At 40.7% G+C, this 22873-nt stretch overlaps 1 protein-coding gene across 2 annotated transcripts in view; it reads left to right on the top strand.

Annotated features, from left to right (window-relative positions):
- The window catches only part of LOC149233296 (ADP-ribosylation factor GTPase-activating protein AGD3-like), a 234193-nt gene that overhangs the window by 151016 nt on the left and 60304 nt on the right, over positions 1 to 22873 (top strand). For both annotated transcript variants that reach the window (XM_089379727.1, XM_089379728.1), the window contains 2 exons: positions 11305 to 11444; positions 11604 to 11700. In XM_089379727.1, the coding sequence (XP_089235853.1) occupies positions 11305 to 11444; positions 11604 to 11700 (237 nt within the window). The remainder of the gene's footprint in view (positions 1 to 11304; positions 11445 to 11603; positions 11701 to 22873) is intronic.

Raw genomic sequence — 22873 nt, forward strand, 5'->3', positions numbered from 1 at the left:
TTAAGGTCTTGGAATTCGTCAATTGAAGAATCTATAAGGAAGAGAAGAGATTTGCGGGTTTTCCTCTCAAGTGGAGAGGTTTTGGCCTTGGCTTGCAACCTATATTCTATGTTCTTGTTCTTCTTGTTTTTGGTAGTTGTTTGATGATACACACATATAATAATAAGTAACAAAGCTAATAAGTAAAAAGACATCACAAGCAGTTATCAAGTAAAGAGAAATCAATATAATCATTTCCCTATAGATTTCTCAATACCCTGTCCATGAATAATAGTTTCATGTAGATATCTCAACACATGTTTAGCAGCAACCCAATATACATACAAGCTTTATCTGGCTCAAAGTACATAATGCAAAGCAAGTATTCATCTGGCTGCCAACTCATCAAATTTGAACCCGAGGAGGAGTTTCTCTCAACTGTTTCAGTGTAATCCATCATGCCGAGTCGCAACATACTTCCCATAACGAAGTCCCCATCATCTCTTTGTTATATTTCTAATCTCAGGGACCAAAGGTTAACTTCTTCTAGCATTAAACACGGTGATGATTTGATCTTGCCAGAAATAAATTGTTAGCATGTAAAACCAAATATCAAAGGCATACCTTCAACCATGAAGAGAGGTAGGGTTCTGCATCAGATGTTCGTTAGTCCTAACATCTTGGGAAGAAAGGAACTTTTGTTGGCTACAGTGAAAATTCAAATGCCTTTAGGGTCTATGTACCAGGACAACATTCTATTGAAAGTTCCAAGGATGTTATCTTTGATGAGGATGCTGCTTTGGAAGTCCAAGGGTTCACACTTGGACTTTGATGATGAGATACAAGTGGCTCCGAAGAATGTGGAATCGAAGTCTAATCGAATCGGTTTTAGAAAAATACATTGAATAATTAATTTTTAATGAAAGGAAACTATTTTTAAAATTTAAAACCATGATTCCAAGCCAATAGAGACAAAATATGCAAAGTTTGCTCATTTATATACCATGTAAAGGTGAATATATCAAAATGGCACCGAGTGCAATACATATCATCGACAAAATAGTAAAATACATAAGCAATGAGGCTCTAAATGGCCTATAAAGTCCAAAAACAATGTTGCAAGCTATGAGGCCATTGGCCTACTACAAGTCTACAGTGATGAGTGTACACATGATCATTTCGTGGATTTCCAAGATATTCCAAGTGGGGTATCTTACACTATAGGTGGTTGCATTGTTGTTGTAATGGGATTGATGATAGTCACTGTCATAGAACATCGATATTGTAAACAACTAGAGCATTGACAAATATAATACTCATGTTTATTTGGAAGGGCATACTAGAATTTGTTTTTTCATACCCTGAATGAACAACTATATTCATTTTTTGCAACATTGGAAAAGCATGATAAGCAGGGATGAAATAGATGGGATATGATTGGTCACCTTGCTGGGGGATCATGATATCTTGTATATATTAAAGCGAAACTAATATACATTCATATATCTCTTATTTTCTTGTTGGTATCTCTTAGTCTATCTCACATTTCTTAGCTGGCACATGGGCTATTAGTGGTAGGTGTACTTTCAATTTTAATACAAGTGGTATTGGCATGTTCAAAATCCTTGCTACTGTATGATTGTTATGTTATTTATGTGATATTCAAGTTTCGTATTGCATAAATGTTCATTGTGCTTTCTTATTGGAGTTAAAACCCCAAAACAATCACCTACAACACTCAATATACAAATTGCTTGTAAAATTACCACACTAGTGACTAAACCATTACATAAAAACTCAGAAAAATTTCGTGGATTTCCAAGATATTCCAAGTGGGGTATCTTACATAGTTACACTATAGGTGGTTGCATTGTTGTTGTAATGGGCTTGATGATAGAACATTGATCTGCCAAATATTCAGATATCATATCAGTCTGCAGTAAGATTTAATTAAAAAAAGGGCCTTCACAATCACACCACAGTTAAGTTAAAATTCTTCAGCACACGATAACTGTCCTAGTCTAATTTCTAATCTACCTACTCAAAAAAACAGAGAACTGAAATCTTCTATCAAAACTGCAATCTGAACCCTGCTAGATAATATATACCACAAGACATTCTACTGATGAAAGTGACATCAAGTACACAGACCCTAAAGTCGCTGCGTGGGTCCTCTGCAACCATGGCAGTTAACTGGCCAGTTCTGTCCTAAATCGGCTGGTTAGGACCGGTTAGGGATTAAAATAGGCGAAATGACCTTGCTGACCGGTTATCGGTTAGGACGACCAGTTTTAAAAACTATGGTTGAGAACCCCTCTTTGGGAGAGAGGGAGCACTGATTGTACAACATCATATGATTGATAATCTTCAATCTTCATTGGGTTGCGACAGAGACAAATGGATTGGTTGGGAAGATTGTCACTCCCTTAGGTCAGTTGATCGGGAGACTAGTGAGTATGGTCGAGGAGCTTGGTTCTTGAGGCATAGAGTGATCCCTTGGGTCATGATGACTGAGAGACTAGTTTGTTCGGGGACATTGATTTTGTGATCCCCCCCTTAGGCAATTGCTAAGAGACCTATGGATTGGTTGGGGAGATTGATCTTGAGTTCCCTTCCTTGGGTTGTTGATTGAGAGGCCCCATGAGTTTGGTCAAGAAGGATGAGTTCTCTCCCTTGGGTTGTGGACCGAGAGACTATATAGTCGGGGATTGAGATAAGGATTCCTCCCATGGTGTTAAATTGGCAACTAGGGCCAAACTTCATGTGGGTCAGCTTATTTATGGCAGCTAATATTTTTATTGGATCCCTCTCGTCGAGAGGTGTAGGATTGATCTAAAGATCATCTGATTCCGATAAGTATTTATGGAGATATGAATTTATTTTGATTATGTAATTATTATCAAGCCGATCAGCTCTTATGTAGGCTCTAGAACCCCAAATGTCATGTCTATTCAACCTCTATGTTTTTATTATAAATAGAAGAGAACTTGAAGACATTTTACACATCTCTTGTGATCTCTCTCCACGTGTTTGGGTTTTGTGGACAGAGAGATCTAGAGGAGAATACGTTGTTCTAAAGGTTGATCTAGCCTTACCCTAGTTGCAGTCAAAGAAGGCATAACCGTAGTTTGATTAGAGTTCAAGTGCCCTAGCCGCCAGTCAATCAACAACCCGAATCTACGCAGTCAAGGAGGCTTCCATAACGCAGTAAAGAGAGGCTTGAACGCTGTCAAAGGAAACCCTAAATGAGATCTAGCCACAGTCATAAAGGTTATCTAAGCTGCAGTTGGAAAGGCCTGAACCAGCTGTATGTGAAGGCATAAATCCGTAGTTCTAAAGAGCCCTTATACGCTGTCCAAAGAGGCCCTTACACGCTAAACAGAGGTGCCCTAAATCTGCAGTCTATTGGGCCCTAAATCTCTGTTTTATTGGGCGCAGGTAAGGGCATTTCCAGTGAAGGAAGAAGGGACGTTTTAGGTCACTCTTATGATTGTTTTGGAGTGAAAATTAACCAGCAGAAAGGCCACAATAAAGGAGACAAAATTCTAGGTTGTTTTGAATATTATGTGTGGGCTGGAAACTCTGTTTCAGCAGGCCGTGGGTACAGGAAGCCATCTGTGGTAGGCCGCAGGCCCTAACCCCACTGAAAAGGCATTGCGTGGGACTGTTTTGTGGTTAGATTGAGCCCTAATCAACAACGTGGAGGCAGAGGACTTATACAAGGGTAGGACACAGTTTTTGAAGGCTGTTTGGTGACTTGGTTAAGGGCTGTTATAGCATATGGATGCCCTAACCAGTCACAGTTAGGAACAACAGCGAAAACAGATTGGAACAACAATTTGTGCCTTGTGTTGGGTCAAGGAAGTTGACTAGTTTTGGATCAGATTGTTGGACAACCTGTGGGAGCAAATTTGGAGGCTTGATTGGGTGATCGTAAGACTTCATCAGTGCGGATCTGACAGTGTTGTAGTGTTGCAACATGATGATGCAAAGGCAACATGATGACGATAATTCATACCAGCATGGGCAGCATGAAGTATGAAGTCATGGACAACTTGATGTATGGGCAGCACAATGATCATGAGCAGCATGAAGATGCATGATGCAGCATGATGGTGCTACACGGTAAGGTGCAGCAGATGAATGAAATGGATAGGTGAAGTCGTCACCTAGGAGATTCAGTTGAAGCAGAATGTCTTCAACTGATCTCATCATTATAGGAAATGATCTATGCTCAGATCCAGATAAGTCAAAGTGTTGACTTTTGTTGTAAATGTATTATCTCTCTCTCTCTCTTTCTCTGCTGAACTTTGAAGATAAAAGAAGATTTGATCAAAGGGTTTCCCCACACATTGTGGGGTTTGTCCCTGGCTAGCGCCACATCTTGTGTCCTCTTGTCTTGGCTTGTCTTCTGCGATTTATATTCATGTTCTATCTGCAGTTTACTTTATGCTGATGTGATTGCTAATATGAAAAAGAAATTAAATAAATTGCTCTAGCATAGAACATACCAAAAAAATTAACATGGAATCAGAGCTGAGGTGAAGACAATGCCCAAGCAAGAGTGAAAGAGCAATCACCAAAGACAGTTGGGACAAGACAAAAGGATCAATGGGTTCTTTACACTTCACTTAGGGTGAAGTCGAAGCAGAGCATATTATCAGAATGGCGTAACAGAACTTCTGATGGTATACCTAAAGATCACTTCATTGGGAAGTTCGGATCTAAGGGTGGATGGAAAGGTAGATGTCTTGGTTATGAGTTCGGCCCTTATGCGAAGGAGTGTTCGAATGACAGAGATGCAGGTCATCAAAGACATGGCCGACTCTTCAAGGAAGCAATGAACCCTGGTAAGAAGAATCAAATATTGTTTCTGATAAAGAAGTGTTATCTTGTATTGGCCCTCTCCTTCAGATTCTTTGGGAATCTGGCATATTGGTTGTAGTGCTTCAAGGCACTTCATCGGATAGAAGGGTGCACTCTCTAATTTGATAGAGATGGAAACAATCGTGGGATTACACTTGGAGCCGATGCCACCTATCTTGAAAAGGGAATGGAAGTCAAAGGTTTTATGGTGGCATTCGTCAATGGAAAGGTACATGTTTGAAAATTGAATTTTCGAAGATGTTTTTGAGTTCAGGGTTGTATCAAGTTGCAGGAAGTCCATTGGGGACCATAGACACAGCACAAGAGGTCTGTGAGTCAGATGGTGACAGAGATGCCTAAATTCAAAAGAGCATGTAGGTACATGTCTGAGATGTATCGAAGGAAAATCTTACAAGGGGTCCATTTCCCCTCATGTAACAGGTCCACAGGTTTGGAACAACCTGTGGAGTTTGAGATTGATGATCAGGAATCTCACGTATGCTGGTGGAAGAAAGCCCTCTATGGCTTGAAGCAAGACACACCGAGCATAGTATGAGAGGATCAACAGCTGTCTGATGAAGCTGAGATTCACTAGGAGTGAAATCTATCCAAACCATCTGAAGGTTGTGGATGAGAGGCCTCTCATACCGACACCTATGTCTGATAGGTACAGGCCCTCTCATTTGTAGAAGACAGAGGGAGTTGGATTCCGAATGTGGAAAGATAAACTGCTAGCCTGTGACTACCTCGAAGATCTTAACATTCAGAGGTTATATGGTAGTGATGTCGGACTTGATAAACTCATTTGCATTGATGTTCTTAGTGAACCGCCGTCCGAACATATGTTTTGCAGTTAGCCTGGTGAGCTCATATTTGGTTGAGCCTCACTGGATTGGTGCCAAGAATCTTCTGAAATATCTTCAGGGCACAATCTCTCATGGATTGAGATACATTGTCAGAAAGATGAAATTGCATTATTATTCGAATGCTGAATGGGCAGGCAGTGTGGAGGATCACTAGAGCACTTTTCAGTGCTGGTTTTCTTTGGATTCTGCTTCGATGCAGGAAGCAAAAGTCTTTCGCTATAAGCATTGCCAAGACCGAATACATGGCTACGAGTATGATCTCGTATGACGCTGCATGGTTGCAGAAGCTCTTAAGTGAGCTGTTTTTCTCTGTGACAACCACAGGTGGGATTCAATTATTGAGGAATCCTGTATTCGACAATTGCTCAAGCAGATAGACATCAGATATTGCCTTATCTGGGATATGGAAAGTCGATGAGCAAGGAGGCTCCATCGCATTGAGATGATGTATAGGTCGCTACAGCCCCGGGGGAAAGATCAAATTTGTGATTTTCCTGAACGACTTGGAGTTGTCGAGAGGCCTTTGTAAAAGGGTCCTTCATGTTGCATACATTGAGCCCTGGGAGCTCGGGGGGGGGCTTGCGGTTCTTACTGGAGCAACATACGACCACAGGGTGATTCACCGTCCCCTGGTGGTGCGCACTCGAACAAGATGATTCACTCTCTTGTGGGACAAGATGATTCGCTGTCTTGTGGAATAGGATGATTCGCTCTCCTGTGAGGCCTGGATTGATGTGTTCTCCATGGCGATTATAGCAGGATTGATGTGTTCTCTTGTGAAGCCTGGATTGATGTGTTCTCCTGTGAGGCCTAGATTGATGTGTTTTCCATGGCGACCTGGATTGATGTGTTCTCCATGGCGATTGTAGCAGGATTGATGTGTTCTCCTGTGAGGACAAGATTGATTAGTTCTCCTGTCCAGGCATCACACCCATGCAGTGTGGGACTCATGGAAAATACCTCTCATTTGATCAATGTGCAGGGAAATGAAGTTAGGGACCAAATAGTAGTACCGATGGACGCATCGTTGTATCTACCGTACTCCCTATGCTAGGATGACCTCCATTGATCTGGGATCAATGACACTGGTCTGGGACTAGTGGTAGGAGTTGTACCATACTATGACACTGACTTCGGGTCGGTTGAGACTGGTCTGGGACCAGTGGTACATACTCTGAGACTGACTTCGTGTCAGTGCACCACTGGTCTGGGACCAGTGGTACACTCTCTAAGCCTGCGATACTGGTTTGGGACCAGTGGTACATACTCTGAGATTGACTTCGTGTCAGTGCAGGACTGGTCTGAGACCAGTGAGAGTGGTACATACTATGACGCTGACTGCGGGTCGGTGAGACTGGTCTGGGACCAGTGGTACACTCTCTAAGCCTGCGAGACTAGTCTGGGACCAGTGGGAGAAGTGGTACCCACTATGACGCTGACTTTGGGTCGGTTGAGACTGGTCTAGGATCAGTGGTACGCACTCTGAGACTGACTTCGGGTCAGTGGAGAATGGTATGACTCATTCTCGATCAATTCTTCTTCCTCATGGTTCAGCAGAGCTAAGTTGAGCAGAGCAGAGCCAGTAGAGGCAGCAGAGCTGAGCAGAGTTGAGCAGAGCAGAGCCAGCAGAGCTGAGCAGAGCAGAGCCAGTAGAGCCAACAACGCTGAGCAGAGTAGAGCCAGTAGAGCCAGCAGAGCTGAGCAGAGCAGTGTAAAGCACTGATGGCAGAGATAGTACAACTGGGCATATGGATTAGTGGATGGAGTTTTCCCTAGTTGAGAGGGAGTGTTAAATTGGCAACTAGGGCCAAACTTCATGTGGGTCAGCTTATTTATGGCAGCTGATATTTTTATTGAATCCCTCTCGTCGAGAGGTGTAGGATTGATCTAAAGATCATCCGATTCTGATAAGTATTTAAGCAGATATGAATTTATTTTGATTATGTAATTATTATCAAGCCGACCAGCTCTTATGTAGGCTCTAGAACCCCAAACGTCATGTCTATTCAACCTCTACGTTTTTAGTATAAATAGAAGAGAACTTGAAGACATTTTACACACATCTCTTGTGATCTCTCTCCACGTGTTTGGGTTTTGTGGACAGAGAGATCTAGAGGAGAATACGTTGTTCTAAAGGCTGATCTAGCCTTACCCTAGCTGCAGTCAAAGAAGGCATAACCGCAGTCTGATTGGAGCTCAAGTGCCCTAGCCGCAGGTCAATCAGCAGCCCTAATCTACGCAGTCAAGGAGGCTTCCATAACGCAGTAAAGGGAGGCTTGAACGCTGTCAAAGGAAACCCTAAATGAGATCTAGCCGCAGTCATAAAGGTTATCTAAGCCGCAGTTGGAAAGGGCTGAACCAGCCGTATGTGAAGGCCTAAATCCGCAGTTCTAAAGAGCCCTTATACACTGTCCATAGAGGCGCTTACACGCTAAACAGAGGTGAATCTGCAGTCTATTGGGCCCTAAATCTCTGTTTTATTGGGCGCAGGTAAGGGCATTTCCAGTGAAGGAAAAAGGGACGTTTTAGGTCACTCCTATGACTGTTTTGGAGTGAAAATTAACCAGTAGAAAGGCCACAATAAAGGAGACAAAATTCTGGGCTGTTTTGAATATTATGTGTGGGTTGGAAACTCTGTTTCAGCAGGCCGTGGGTACAGGAAGCCACCTGTGGTAGGCCGCAGGCCCTAACCCCACTGAAAAGGCATTGCGTGGGACTGTTTTGGGGTTAGATTGAGCCCTAATCAACAGCGTGGAGGCAGAGGACTTATACAAGGGTAGGACGCAGTTTTTGAAGGCTGTTTGGTGACTTGGTTAAGGGCTGTTGCAGCATATGGATGCCCTAACCAGTCACAGTTAGGAACAGCAGCGAAAACAGATTGGAACAACAATTTGTGCCTTGTGTTGGGTCAAGGAAGTTGACCAGTTTTGGATCAGATTGTTGGGCAGCCTGTGGGAGCAAATTTGGAGGCTTGATTGGGTGATCGTAAGCCTTCATCAGTGCAGATCTGACAGTGTTGTAGTGTTGCAACATGATGATGCAAAGGCAGCATGATGACGATAATTCATACCAGCATGGGCAGCATGAAGTATGAAGTCATGGACGACTTGATGTATGGGCAGCATAGTGATCATGAGGAGCATGATGGTGCTACACGGTAAGGTGTAGCAGATGAATGAAATGGATAGGTGAAGTCGTCACCTAGGAGATTCAGTTGAAGCAGAATGTCTTCAACTGATCTCATCATTATAGGAAATGATCTATGCTCAGATCTAGATAAGTCAAAGTGTTGACTTCTGTTGTCAATGTATTATCTCTCTTTCTCTCTCTCTTTCTCTGCTGAACTTTGAAGATAAAAGAAGATTTGATCAAAGGGTTTCCCCACACATTGTGGGGTTTGTCCCTGGCTAGCGCCACATTTTGTGTCCTCTTGTCTTGGCTTGTCTTCTGCAATTTATATTCATTTTCTATCTGTAGTTTACTTTATGCTGATGTGATTGCTAATATGAAAAAGAAATTAAATAAATTGCTCTAGCATAGAACATACCAAAAAAATTAACACATGGGTTGTGGACTGAGAGACCTTGTTATGGTCTGGGAGATGGACCCTGTGTATATGATTGGAGAATGTTGCCTCATTGATTGATCCCATTGGTCAGTTGGGCATTGACTTGGATGCCATTGGGTTTTGGCTTATGGGATGTGTTTTGATGATATGTATCTTTCCTTATGATGAGACTTGTGATCTCTCCCTTGGGCAGTTGCTGAGAGACCTATGGATTGGTCAGGGAGATTGATCTTGATAGAAAGAGAGACTTGTACATCTGATCTCTCCCTTGGGCTGTGGCTGAGAGACCTATGGATTGGTCAGGGAGATTGATCTTGAGAGAGAATGAAAAATACCTCCCTAGCCAAGAGGGAGTGTTGAAAATTTGGGAGCTATGATCGGTATTTTCATTGGCAAATTGATGGAGAAAATTTATATTTTGATGTTTGACCAAGTCGGCCCAAAAGTGCACTAGTCAGCCCCACATGTGGAAAAGCCACCTCCTAAAACACGTAAATAAGAGCTTGTTGAACTTCATTTGGCATCCATCCACATCACTTCATTCAATCTGAAATAGCAAGCAGGCATCCACACGTGCGAAGAATTCAAAGGAGAATCTGTTCTGCGTTGACCAGCCTTCTAGTTTTCTGTTTGACAAGCACTGAATTGGAGAGATTACTTCTGTTTGACCGAATTCTTTGACTGTTTTGGAGGCCGAATATTTCATGGATACTTTGACTCTGTTTGACTGTGACTTTACTCTTGTTCATGGGCCTGTTGCCCACAGGTCAACTCTGTACTTTGACTGATATTTGACTGGTTCGTTGATTGTGATTCTATGGCTATTTCAGGACCAAATTTCGGCCCCTCTGTTCAGCTACCTCAGGCCAAAATTTGGCCCTCTGTTGCAGACTGAACTTTCACCAGCGTTGACTGTACTCTCTCTCTCCGTTGACTGGTTTGACTTGGCATTTGTTGAGGTCAGGAAATTTGTAATCTTGTTGGAATATTTTGATGTACTATTGATGGACTGAATTTCTTTCTCATAAGGAAAGATTGGTTGGGTTTTCCCCTGGCTGCTAGCCTAAATATTGGTGTCTCTTGTCTCCTGTTTTACTGCCTACTGTGATCTCTATTTCCCTATTGAAGAAAGTGAATGGTTGAATTTTTTCATGTATAACTTCTTAATAACGGGAATGCTATAAGAAGTCAATTTGTATCATTGGAAGTAGTTATCTGTTTGAAAAATTGTACTAGTCTTGATTACACTAGAAAAACAACAAACTATAGATTAACTAAAACATTCAAAGACATATAATCTTTACATTATAATCCAATGGTGCAAGAGCATTAATGTACATGTGTATAATCCTTTTCTGGTTTACAATTTAGTGAAAGCTCCAGCAAGAGTCTCAGTAAACTTATACAGGGTGCTCTACAAACGATAGATGTTCAAACACAACATTTATAGCTTTATACATTTACATATCTAGTTAAAAACAAGACTTTTACATCTTATCATGTTGATTGCCAAAATGGTTCTCTAGGCGCTTTCATAGTCAGGTGTAAGTATCTACCTTTTGAAATGGGCTTGTGTAATGTACATATTAGTAAATACTAACGATGCTTACCTTTTATTAAAGGAGCTTTCCAGCAATCACCAAAGGGGAAGACATGGTTTTAGGGCTCATAGCCATCTATATCGTTGATTTTCAGTTGCATATAAACGGGAATTAATCTGTTAATTTACTATGAAGGAAAAACCTTATATTAGTTGAAAAAGGCAAGGCAGATTCCAAGAAACCAACAGGGGAGTAATGTTTAGTTCAATGCAATGCTGTTGAGGGGACACCAAAGATCATGTATAATGCATATCAGGGAAATAAATAATGGAACTTCTGGCCAGTAGTGTTGGTATCCTGAAGCAAATATCTCGTGGCAATTATAAAGCAGTGATTGTTCAGCCAATAAACATAAATATTTCCATTTATGTCACATAGAACACTATGGCTTGGTGCATTAACAGTTCGCTTTTTTCTGATGCAGGTTAGATCTCTAACGCTGGATGTAAAGGTTTGGGAACCTTCGGTTATTAATTTGTTCCAGTCTCTTGGTAATATGTATGCAAATTCAATATGGGAGGAGCTTTTAGAAATTGGGCAGGACAACATTGATTGCAATAGCAGGTGAGTAACTAAATAAGATTGGGAAACTCCTTTTGAAAGGTTCCAAGTCATTACTGTTATAACGTCACCATCTTTTAGTGAAGAACAGTAGAGTGCTGGACCTGGATTAGATGGACTGAAGATAAAACTGTGTTCATTTTAAATGATTCTTTCATGCAGATTAGATTGCCGTGAACATAAGGCATATTGCATATCCATCAACAAACCAAGTGCCAGGGATGCTCTTTCAACTAAGGAGAAGTTTATCCAGTCAAAGGTATTACATATTTTATTTCGTTTCTTTGTTCATTGTTCTATGCAACTGCTTTGCTCTCATTACTTTACAAACTTCAAATGGTTAAAACAAATATGGTTCTATAATTAGCTCCGTGTTGATAGAAGCTGCAAGCTGCAGTTTGAGAAATGTCTAAAAATGGTGTCTCACCCAAAAAGCATACAAGTGAAATGTAGTTTTTGCATTGGGAATATATCAAGGTAATATTAATTGTTGTTAAGTGAAATGAGCATGTCTACAGTTCAATTTGAAATTGACTCATTTAAGCCTCCTGTAATTTAAACATTAACTATGGAAGGCATTTTCATCCCAAGATTTACTGGTGTCATAAATATCTTAGTATTTCTATTCTTTGTTGTAAGTTGAACATATTTATTTGTCCAACATTTCACACATCTAAGCACTAAACTAACAGAAATGGGAAACAAGCATGATATGGGAAAGGAAGTTAGAAGGTTTGGCATATAAGAAATGTTGAAAATTGGCAGCTAAGGGATGAATTTCCTTGAATAAAATTTCATTTCTGACTATTCTAGAGTGACTTTCTAAAAATAGAAAGTCATGTCTATCATTGCAACCATGACTTTCTAAAATTAGCAAGTCACCTTGTTTCAATTGTTAATCATATATATATATATATATATATATATATATATATATATATGATGGAAAATCACTTAAATTATCCTTAATCAATCTCTACTATTTAATTTTTAATTTATTTTTATGATACTATAATATTATTTTTAAAATGAAATTCTATGTCACCTCTCTTACTTGGCATGAAATCATGCCACTTCAAATCTCTCTCCCCCCTTGAGGGCAAATCAAACTCTCTCATTCAATGTTATATTACTCTCTCTTCCTCTCTCTTTAATGCTCTTATGCACCTCCTACACTCTTACAGACTTTAATGACTCGTCATAAAAGATTCCTCTTACACCTCTTTAATGCATATGTTACACTTCTCCTTAATGGCTCAAATTACTAAGGCATGCATACTCCCTCTTGATGGCATGAGTTATTAAAGCAAAGTGAACCTCCTTTATGGCATAAGTTACACTCCTATTTTGGTATATGTAACTCCTCCTCAAGGCATGGGAGTCACTCCTTCATGAATTCGACCTCCTTGCTCTTCCTATATATTTGTGCCTCTCATCCTCTCTATTTCTCACTTGTGCATTGTGAAAGAAGAGTACGAACTTGAGAAAGAGAGAGTTAGAGAGACTAGAGAAGAATTGTGTGAGAGAGAGAGAGTCTTGAAGAGTAAGAGCAGATCTTGGTGAGCCAAAGTAATTCACTATTTGCATCAGTTACAACTATCAAAGATATTCTTCAGATTTGGGTGAACTTATTCTTTCTCTCATTGTATTATGTATTTCTGCTGAACAATTGATTTCTAATAGAAGAAGAATCTGGTTGGGTTTCCCCTTGTGGGTTTTGCCCTGGTCATTGTACCTAAATTCTAGTGTCCCACAGGGTCACGCCCCCCCACTTGGGGGTTGAGTTTCTTAGCTCCCTCACGCTTTGGGGACTTGGGGACGACTAGGGGTCGTTTCTCCACGCTCCCAAAAAGCAGGGTACGCGCGGAAACTTGGAAGGGGTAGTGTCCTCTACTTTCAGGGTTGAATCCTCAAAAGGGGGTCATAAGGGGTTGTTTCCTTGGACAAGATTCAATTTTTTTTAATGAAACAAGTTTTTTTTTAAATCATAATTTTATTATTTTTAGAATTTACACGTCGCCTGGAGGGTTTATCTTTATTTCATTGTGCAAGTTAAAATTTATTGCATTGTGCCATGGTCCATCCATCGGACACCACCGTCACTGCTGGACGTTGTTGATTGCTGATCCGCTGCTGGATGTAGCCTCGCCCATCCACTTTGCAGCGTTGCCTCATTGTGCCTGCAGCCTCGCCCATCGACTTTGCAGCGTTGCCTCACTATGCTGAGGGCCGATTGTCCACTGTGCTGACACCCATCGAGATCCGACTCCCATCCATTTTGCCAACTCCTAACATTGTGCCGACGCCCATTGAGATTATTCGACTGTGCTTAGTGCTGCCCATTGCACCATATACATCACACCTCTGCGTGACCACAGTGCACACTACACAGTAAGTAACGCTGTAGCTTGTCATTGTGTAATTTTTTTTCATTTTTTTGTAAATTTTAAATTTTTTTCATTTTCAGTGTTGACTGTGTATTATTTTTTTTTTTAATTTTTTTTATATTTTTCAGTGTTGACTACGTATAGTGTTCGTAAGCCTGTGTAATGTTTTTAAATTTTTTTATTTTCACTATGTATCAATGTGCATATGCCATAAAGCCTAAAGGTTTTATTAAAAATAAAATTTAAATTTAAACGGTAAACCCTTGTTGCAGGCTACAACATACAAGTTACATTCAACTTACAACTATGAGTTAGAGTTATTATGGGAACAGTGACAACAACTACAGTGGTAGTGAGTCACATGATGCACAAGAAGAAATTGAAAGCAGTCACAGGAGGGCAGGAAATCAGAATAGGCCTTTGCATGGTGTAGATTCTGAAGGCCCACCAAGAGATTTGGAAAAATTTGCAAAGGGGACATTTAATCCTCTAAAACTGCTTCTAATCTATGTAACCAGACTTTTGAAAAAAAATTCCAAAAGTTGGTGGTGGCTCACGTGATTGGTTCTGCAATATTTGTGGGCATCACTTTGTTGGCAACTATACCAGGGTGAAGCAACATATTTTGGCTAGTAAAGGAGTCAATATGTGTCCCCTAAAGAACGTGAATCCAACTCAAAGAGAGCAACTTTGGAGGCTAGAAAGGGAAGCCACTAGAAAAGGACTGTTTCTAGCAAAAATGTTGATCCACGCACAAATATGCCTTCATCCAGTGCTTTATCAAAAAAGACAAAGGGTTCTATTGGTGCATCTCATTCTTGTGCAATGGGTGCTACAGTGTTTGGGATGTACAATGTTCTAGATCGAGATGATAGATGATGCAATTGGAAAATTTCTTTTTGCCAATGGAATTCCCTTCCATATTGTGTTAAAATTTGGGTACCAGAGGACAAGTGGTTCCCTAGGGGGGAAAGTGTCCAGATTTATTTTTTACTTTTCTCCTAAAGTGACTTTATAAGTAGTAAAGTCAATTTAATTTAAAAGTGACTTTATAAGTGGTAAAGTTACATTCTAATTTAAAAGTGACTTTATAAGTGGTAAAGTTACATTCTAATTTAAAGGTGACTTTATTGAAGTGAATGAAGAATTAGAAAGTGAAAAAGTGACTATGGAAATAAAAGGCTAAGTGGGTCTTTATTTAAGTGGGTGAGTTAAAAAATAGAAAGTGAGAATTAAATGCACATTTATTCTCATCCCTAGATGTAAATGAATTCCAACCATTAGATCTTAGGGTAACCCAAAAGGTCATTTAGAGAAGAGGAGAAGAGGAAATGATCAATTCATTCTTTCATGAGCATTTGAGAGAAAAAGAGGAGAGAGCAAGGAGAAAATTTCTGAGCAGTGAGGAAGTGAAGGAGAGCAGCAAGAAGACATTTCAGCAAATCTGGGTAGCAACATTTATTGACACGCATCCCAAGGAAAAACTGTACAACAACAGAAAGGCACAGAAATCAAGGAAGAGGGACAACAAGTTCTGGGCACATTTTTCGAGGCTGACCGTACAACATTTAATGTTGTTTTATTGCTGTAAAAATTTCTATTTTGGCTGTTCGTTGATTAGCATGATTTTTGAGGTGGAGTTCAAGTACAAAAATCGAGATAAGTTGTAATTTGTGGTTGCTGGAATTTTTACTGTGTATTTCAGTTTCTTTGTAAAAGCATTTTCAGAAATAAAGAAGAGCTCTCAAATTGGTTTTCCCCAAGAATTGTAGGGGGTTTTTCCAGGGTCACATTGACAAAAAATCACTGTGTTATTTTCCGTGTGTAGCTATCATAATTTTGCTGTGTTTTATTTCTGCAATTTCAGCAGTTGTGAAATCTCTAAATTTGTGTTTTAAAAAAACATATTATCATTTCCAGATTTTAGAATTTTTATCATGCTTGGATTTAAAACTAAATGCATGGAGTGATAAGGAAAATTGATAATCGGAGTGGGGGTTGAAATTTCTTCATGGTATCAGAGGTTGGTTGGCGGAAAAGTGCAGTTTGGGACAGCGAAGTGAAAGTTACAGCGAGCTGATTTTTACACAAAAAATAGAAACCTTTACCACAGATTTGAAAATTTCAATTTGGTAGGACAATGAAACATGTCTTTGGGTTTGAGAGTTGAAGACAAGTTGGATGGGCTGAACAACTACAGTGCATGGAAGGAGAGAATCCAGAGCATTTTTGAGGAAGCAGAAGTCTGGAGCATGATGGTAAATACCACACAGAACCCAGTTGCAGTACCCGCTAACCCTGTACAGTTGGCAGAGTTTAACAAAAAGAATGCTAAGACAAAAAGATTGATTCTGGAAGGAATCAAAGACCATGTCATTCCTCATGTGAGAGGAAAGACTTATGCACATGAGATGTGGACATCCTTGACCAATCTTTACCAGAGCTCAAATGAAAACAGAAAAATGGTCTTAAAGGAGAATTGAAGGCCATTAAATTGGCTAAGACTGACAATGCTACAACATACCTCACAAAGATCACGTCAGTGAGAGATGAGTTGGCAGCTGTAGGTGAGATCATTGCACCCACTAAGTTGGTGAGAATTGCCTTGAATGGTCTTCCTAAGACTTGGGAGAATTTTGTGGATGGCATTGTTGCACGGGAAAACCTTCCCGATTGGGAGAGGTTGTGGGATGATTGCATTCAGAATGAGATCAGAAGGAACCATCTTGGGGTAGCCAAACAGGTGGAGGAGGATGACAATGCGGCATTGTTAGTAAGAGGCAAGAAGGGCAGAGCAAAGAAGCAAGCTTCCAACAGTGGAGGCAAAAGCAAAGGTAAAGCCAAGCAGTAGAACAAGGAGAAGGACTATTCCAAAGTCAAATGTTGGAATTGTCAAAAGTTGGGAAACTATGCTGTTGTGTGTTCGGAGAAGAAGAACAAGAAAGGGAAAGACAAACCCATGGCAGCTTCTGCAGAGATAGAGAGCTTCTCAGAGAGATTTGATTGAGAGTTTGGGTTCATAGCTTGTGAGGCCATTAGTGCAGGATCACCGCCATACAGGTTCAGAGGGAGTGTGCCTTCCCCGCTACTAGCAGAGCATCTTTTAGCATTTGGTATGTTGACAGTGGCGCTTCCTGCCACATGACAGGAGTCACAGAGTACTTCTCAGAGCTTTCAGAGGGTAATACTGATATGGAGGTAGTACTTGGTGATGACAACATTGTTAGAGCAGTTGGTGTGGGGACATTGACATTTGATAGAGGACCCAAACCTCCCTTGAAATTGTCAGATGTTCTATATGTGCTGGAATGAAGAAGAACCTGATATTTGTCTCAGCACTTGAGGATAGAGGGTATGATGCAGTGTTGTTAAAATCGCGATATTATCATTTAATCGCGATTTTTTCAACAAAAAGATAAAATTGCGGTTAGTACTCGGATTTTTTTGTTTGTTTGTTTGTAAATATAGCTGATTTTTTTGGTAAAAATCGCGGGAGGCTCGGGCAACGCGATTTTAAAAGGGAAAAACATGATTTTTGTTTATTTCATTTGGACAGCAGAGCGCGTGTAGGGGTTTGGAGACTTGGAGTGTTGGAGAGGCTTGGAGATTTTGCCATTTTGGAGCTAAATCAACTATGTGGAGGAGAAAATCAAAGAGTGTGCTAAGGAGGAGACTGATTATCTCCATAAAAACGGTATGGGCACCAATGTTTTTTGTTTTCATTGTTTTGAAACTTTGTTTTTGTTTTTATTCAATATTTTTGGTTGGGTTTGGAATGGAATTTTTGTCATTTGTCCAATGTAATTTTTTTTGGCTGGGTTTGGAATGGGGTTTTTGACATTTGTCCATTGTATTGTTTTTTTAGTTTTTTTGGTTGGGTTTGGAATGGGGTTTCTTAAATTGTATGTAATTTTTTTTAGTTTTTGTATGATGTAAATAGTAAAATACTAAATTGTAAGTTTGTAACTTGTAAATACTAAATTGTAATCCTTATTTTTCCATAGGTTCACTGAAACACCATTCAAGTTTTCAACTTCAAAGATCAAAATGAAACATGCCAAGGAAATTGGACCCTTTCTGGGAATTTGGTGACCTTGATGCTCCGAATGATAGACTAAATTTGACTTGCAAGTTGTGTTGGCAACATATGTCCGGGGGGGTGTACAGATTGAAGTATCACCTTGCAATTGATGTAGGGCCTTGCAAAAATACAAATTCTGAACTCATCCAAAGAGCCATGCAAGCATTGGAAACTTTAGACCAGAATAGAGAGGTCAAAGAAGAAGTGAAGAGGCAACTAAAAAAGTCAGCTGAAAAAGCAAGTGGCACTGGTTCTACTGCAACATTAACCAATCCGGCAGCTGCCTCATCGTTTTTTGTTCCTCAAACCACACCTGGTTCACAACCATCTATCAGTTCAATGCTAAAAAAAACTGAGAAAGAACAAGCTGACAAGGTGTTGGCAAAATTTTTCCTTTGGAGTGATATTCCTTTCAGCATTGTAAGGAATAATACATTTTTCCAACCTGCTATTGATGCTATTGTAACTGTTGGCCTAGGGTACAAAATCCCTTCTTATCATGATTTCAGAGGCCGGATTCTTCAAAATGAAAAGCTTGAATGCACCAAAAGATTAGAGGATTTTAGGGCATCATGGGCACAAACAGGATGCACTGTGATGTCAGATGGTTGGATTGACCAAAAGGGGAGAACCCTTATAAACTTCTTGGTTAGTTGTCGCAAGGGGACTATGTTTATCAAATTTGTTGATGCATCTGCACAAATCAAAGATGCAAGAACTTTATGTGATTTGCTAGATGTGTTTATTTTGGAGGTGGGTGCAGAAAATGTTGTCCAAGTCATAACGGACAATGTTGCAAATTATGTTGCTACTGGTAGGATGCTTATGGACAGACATCCTACTTTATTTTGGACACCTTGTGCTGCACACTGTATTGATTTGATGTTGGAGGACATAGGGAAAATTCCCTTTGTCAAAGATATTGTTGAGTCATCCAAAAGCATTACAAAATTTATATATAACCATACATCTGTGCTTAGCTTGATGAGAAGATTCACCAACAACAAAGAGTTAGTGCGCCCCACCATTACATGGTTTGCCACCAGTTTCATATCTCTTCAATCCCTCTTGAATTCTATGTGGGATGTGAAGAGAATGTTTCTTTCAGAGGAGTGGCGTGCTTTGCCAATGAGCCACAAACCAGAGGGAGAGGCCATATGCAGACTAGTTTCATACCAGGAAGACTTCTAGGTGGGAGTGCAGGAGGTGTGCGCCATTATTGAACCTTTGGTAAAGGTTCTTCGGTTAGTTGATGGTGAGAAGCCCGCAATGGGCTATTTGTATGAGGCCATGGATAGGGCCAAAGAAGCCATCTGGGCCTACTATGATGATAAGGGAGATGAGGGGTTTTAGAGACAACTCCTCCTATGGGGAGTGATTGATGAGCGATGGGACAACACACTCCATCATCCCATTCATGCTGCTGGGCTTTTCTTGAACCCCACATTTTCTTACGCATGTGGGTTTGTATTTGATGCTGAGATCATGGATGGATTCTTATCCTATGTCCAGAAGATGGTGCGATCTCTAGCAGAACGTATAGAGATCTCTAAAGAACTTGAGACATATAGGATGGCAGGTGGCACATTTGGCTTTGACATGGCTGTGACTGATAGGACGATTAAAATGCCAGGTATTTTTTAGTTTGTAACTTTGTTTCAAATTTCATTCTCTTCAAATTCCATTTTTTCTTATGTTTATTTAAAATTTTATTTGTAATTTTGTTGTAAATGCATGGTGGAGGATGTATGGTCCCAAGATACCCCTTTTGCAAAAGCTTGCCATTCGAATCCTCAGCCAAACATGTAGCTCCTCAGGATGTGAGCGCAACTGGAGTGTATTTGAAAAAATACACAACAAGAAGTGCAACAGGTTAACACTTAAAAATTTAAAATATTGCAAATTTCCAAATAAATTTTTGAATTTATTAAAGAATATTTTTTTTTATAATTATTAATTATTATTTCATGATCTTTGTACAGGTTGGAGTCCCAATGACTTAATGACATGGTCTACGTCTAATACAATCTTCGATTGTGGGTGAGACAACTTGAGAGGGCACCTGATATAGAGGCCATCTCATTGGATGGGATTGACACCACTGCTGCATGGAAGGTTGAGGCCAAGAGGCCTCTCATGGAGTCTGTTGATGATTGGTTAGTGCAGGATGTAGTGGAAGGGGAGGAGGAGGAGGAGGAGGAGGTGACACCACTTGCCCGGGCTACCACTGCCACCAGTAGAGGACATGGTCTACCTCCTACAACTCCTACTTCTAGTTCTTTAGCTTCTAGAGCACAGCATACTCCACTGCCAACTCCACCAGCACCAGCATCTACATTTAGAGGGAAAGGGAAAGCTATAGCATTTTCTCGAAAGAGGGGCAAAGGAAATCAATAGTATTAGTTATTTGGTTCATTTCATTGTATATGACATTATGACTTATGATATGAGATACATTATTATATTTTTTGTTGATATTTGCTGAGTTGGGACTCAGGAGTTAGGACTTACTATCCAGGACATGATTCACTATTATGTGTGATTTTATCACTAGAAATGATATTAAACATCTTATATATTAGTTCTTTTATCATATTTATGTGTCAATGTATTTATTTTATGTTGTAGATGATTTAGATATTAAAAAATTGAAAAAAATGAATATTTTTGTACCAAACAATTTTTTCTTGATTATTACCGATTTTTTTCCTGATTATTACGATTTTTCCCGATTTTTTCCTTGTGCCGATATTATCCCGATAACGATTAGTGCAACATTGGTATGATGTGTTGTTCAGGTGAGGGCAGGTGCTTATACATCCTAGGGGAACTCCATCTTCTTCAACTAGAGAGATTGGTGTGCGCCATGCCAAGGTGTACAAGTTCTCATTCCAGCCCCTGATGGCATTGAGCAGCAGCACCCGAGACAGGACCGACCATAGATCTAGCAGTTAAGAGTTGTGTGAGATTTGGCACCGCAGGATGGGGCATATGTATCATGGGGCCTTGAGTAAATTGCCAGAGATCACCACTGGTGTGCCAGATTTTAGTTCTGATCACCTTGATGTATGCAGAGGATGTGCTATTGGGAAGTTTGTCAGATCCCCTTTTCCTAGCAATGACAACAAAGCGATCGGGATCCTTGACTTGATACATATCGATGTGATTGGTCGAATGTATCATGTATCATTGAGTGGCTATGAGTACTATGTTTTATTCATTGATGACCACTCCAGGAAGAGCTGGATTTATTTCTTGAAGACCAAGAGTGAGGTCTTCAAGCGGTTTCAAGAGTTCAAAGCTCTTGTTGAGACCCAAACAGGTAGGAAAATCAAGGTCCTCAGGTCGGACAATGGAGGGGAGTATACCCTTGGTGAGTTTGTTGATTTTTGTGCTGAGGCAGGCATTAGGAGGGAGTTCACAGTTCGTTACTACCCCCAACAGAATGGGGTTGCAGAGAGGAAGAACAGATCCATTGCAGGGGCTGCCAAAGTCATGTTTCATGATTAGGGGTTATCTTTATTTTTGTGGGCAGAGGCCTGCAACACTGTTGTGTACTTGCATAACAAGAGTCCACATCGTGCCTTGGGGAATGTGACTCCGGAGGAGGATTTTTTTGGGATGAAGCCTGATGTTGGGCACTTTCGTATCTTTGGGTGCCTTAATATTCCTATGTCCCCAAGGAAAACAGGACCAAGCTAGAGCCCACTGAAGGCAAGGGCACCTTTGTGGGTTATAGCGAGACCTCGAAAGCTTATCGGATTTATATTCGTGTGCAGAGGAAAGTGCTTGTCAGGCGGGATGTGAAGTTCGAGGAGGAGAGAGCTTTCAGGAGGTCACGGGAGTTAGAGTATCCAGAGTCACCAGACCCTCAGGAGCAGTTGAGTCAGTCACATGGATCCAGTGGTTAGGGATTAGGAGGTACATCGATTACAGTGTCAGGTCCATCAGTGAGCAGTGGCTCTCAGAGTCAGGTGGGTGGTTCTTCGGGCAGCATGCAGGGCAGTCCACAGAGCAGTTCACAGGGTAGTCCACTAATGGACAGTTCGCACGGTACTTCAGCATCTACAGGCACAGATTCAGGCATGAGGTCAGTTGGCAGGCCTTCAGGAGTTCAGGCTTCTGATGATGATGAGGATTCTTTCACTCCAGTGGGAGAAGTATGCTCAGGGAAGAGGAAGCCCAAGTGGCTTCAAGATACCTTGTGCAAGGCCACATCAGTTGTTGGGCCAAAGAGACAGGTTAGAGAGAGTAAACCACCTAAGCGGTTCTGTGGTTACATGGAATTAGTAACAAGCATTGTTGACTCCGAGCCTTCTAGTTATGAGGAGGCAGCCGGCTAGCAGGTCTGGAGAGAGGCCATGATGGAGGAGTATTCTTCTATTATGAAGAACGATGTTTGGGAGGTAGTGTTGAGGCCTGAAGGTAAATCAGTTGTTACTTCCAGATGGCTCTACAAGATAAAGCATGCTGCAGATGACAACATCGAGAAGTTCAAGGCTCGATTTGTGGTGAGAGGGTTCTCACAGGTAGAGGGAGTTGACTATGAGGAGACCTTCGCTCCTGTAGCTCGATATACATCTATTCGCTCCATTATATCGATTGCAGCAGAGATGGGTTGGAAAATCCACTAGATGGATGTAAAGACCACATTTCTCAATGGCTTCATTCAGGAGGAGGTTTATATTGAGTAGCCGTAAGGCTTTGAGGTGCACGGGAAGGAGTCCCATGTATGCAGATTGAAAAAGGCACTCTATGGCCTGAAGCAAGCTCCTAGAGCTTGGTACTCGAGGATTGATACATACTTGCAGCAGTTGGGTTTCACAAAGAGTGAGGCTGATCCGAACCTATACTTCATTATGGTGGGTGAGGAGCCTCTCATTCTGGTGTTGTATGTTGATGACTTGATCATCACTAGTGTAGAGGAACTCATTGAGGGTTGCAAGAGAGATTTTGCTTCAGAG

Source organism: Pinus tabuliformis, chromosome J, assembly GCF_031772625.1.
Source record: "Pinus tabuliformis cultivar Carrire ecotype Pingquan chromosome J, CPIR1, whole genome shotgun sequence".
NCBI lineage: Eukaryota > Viridiplantae > Streptophyta > Pinopsida > Pinales > Pinaceae > Pinus > Pinus tabuliformis.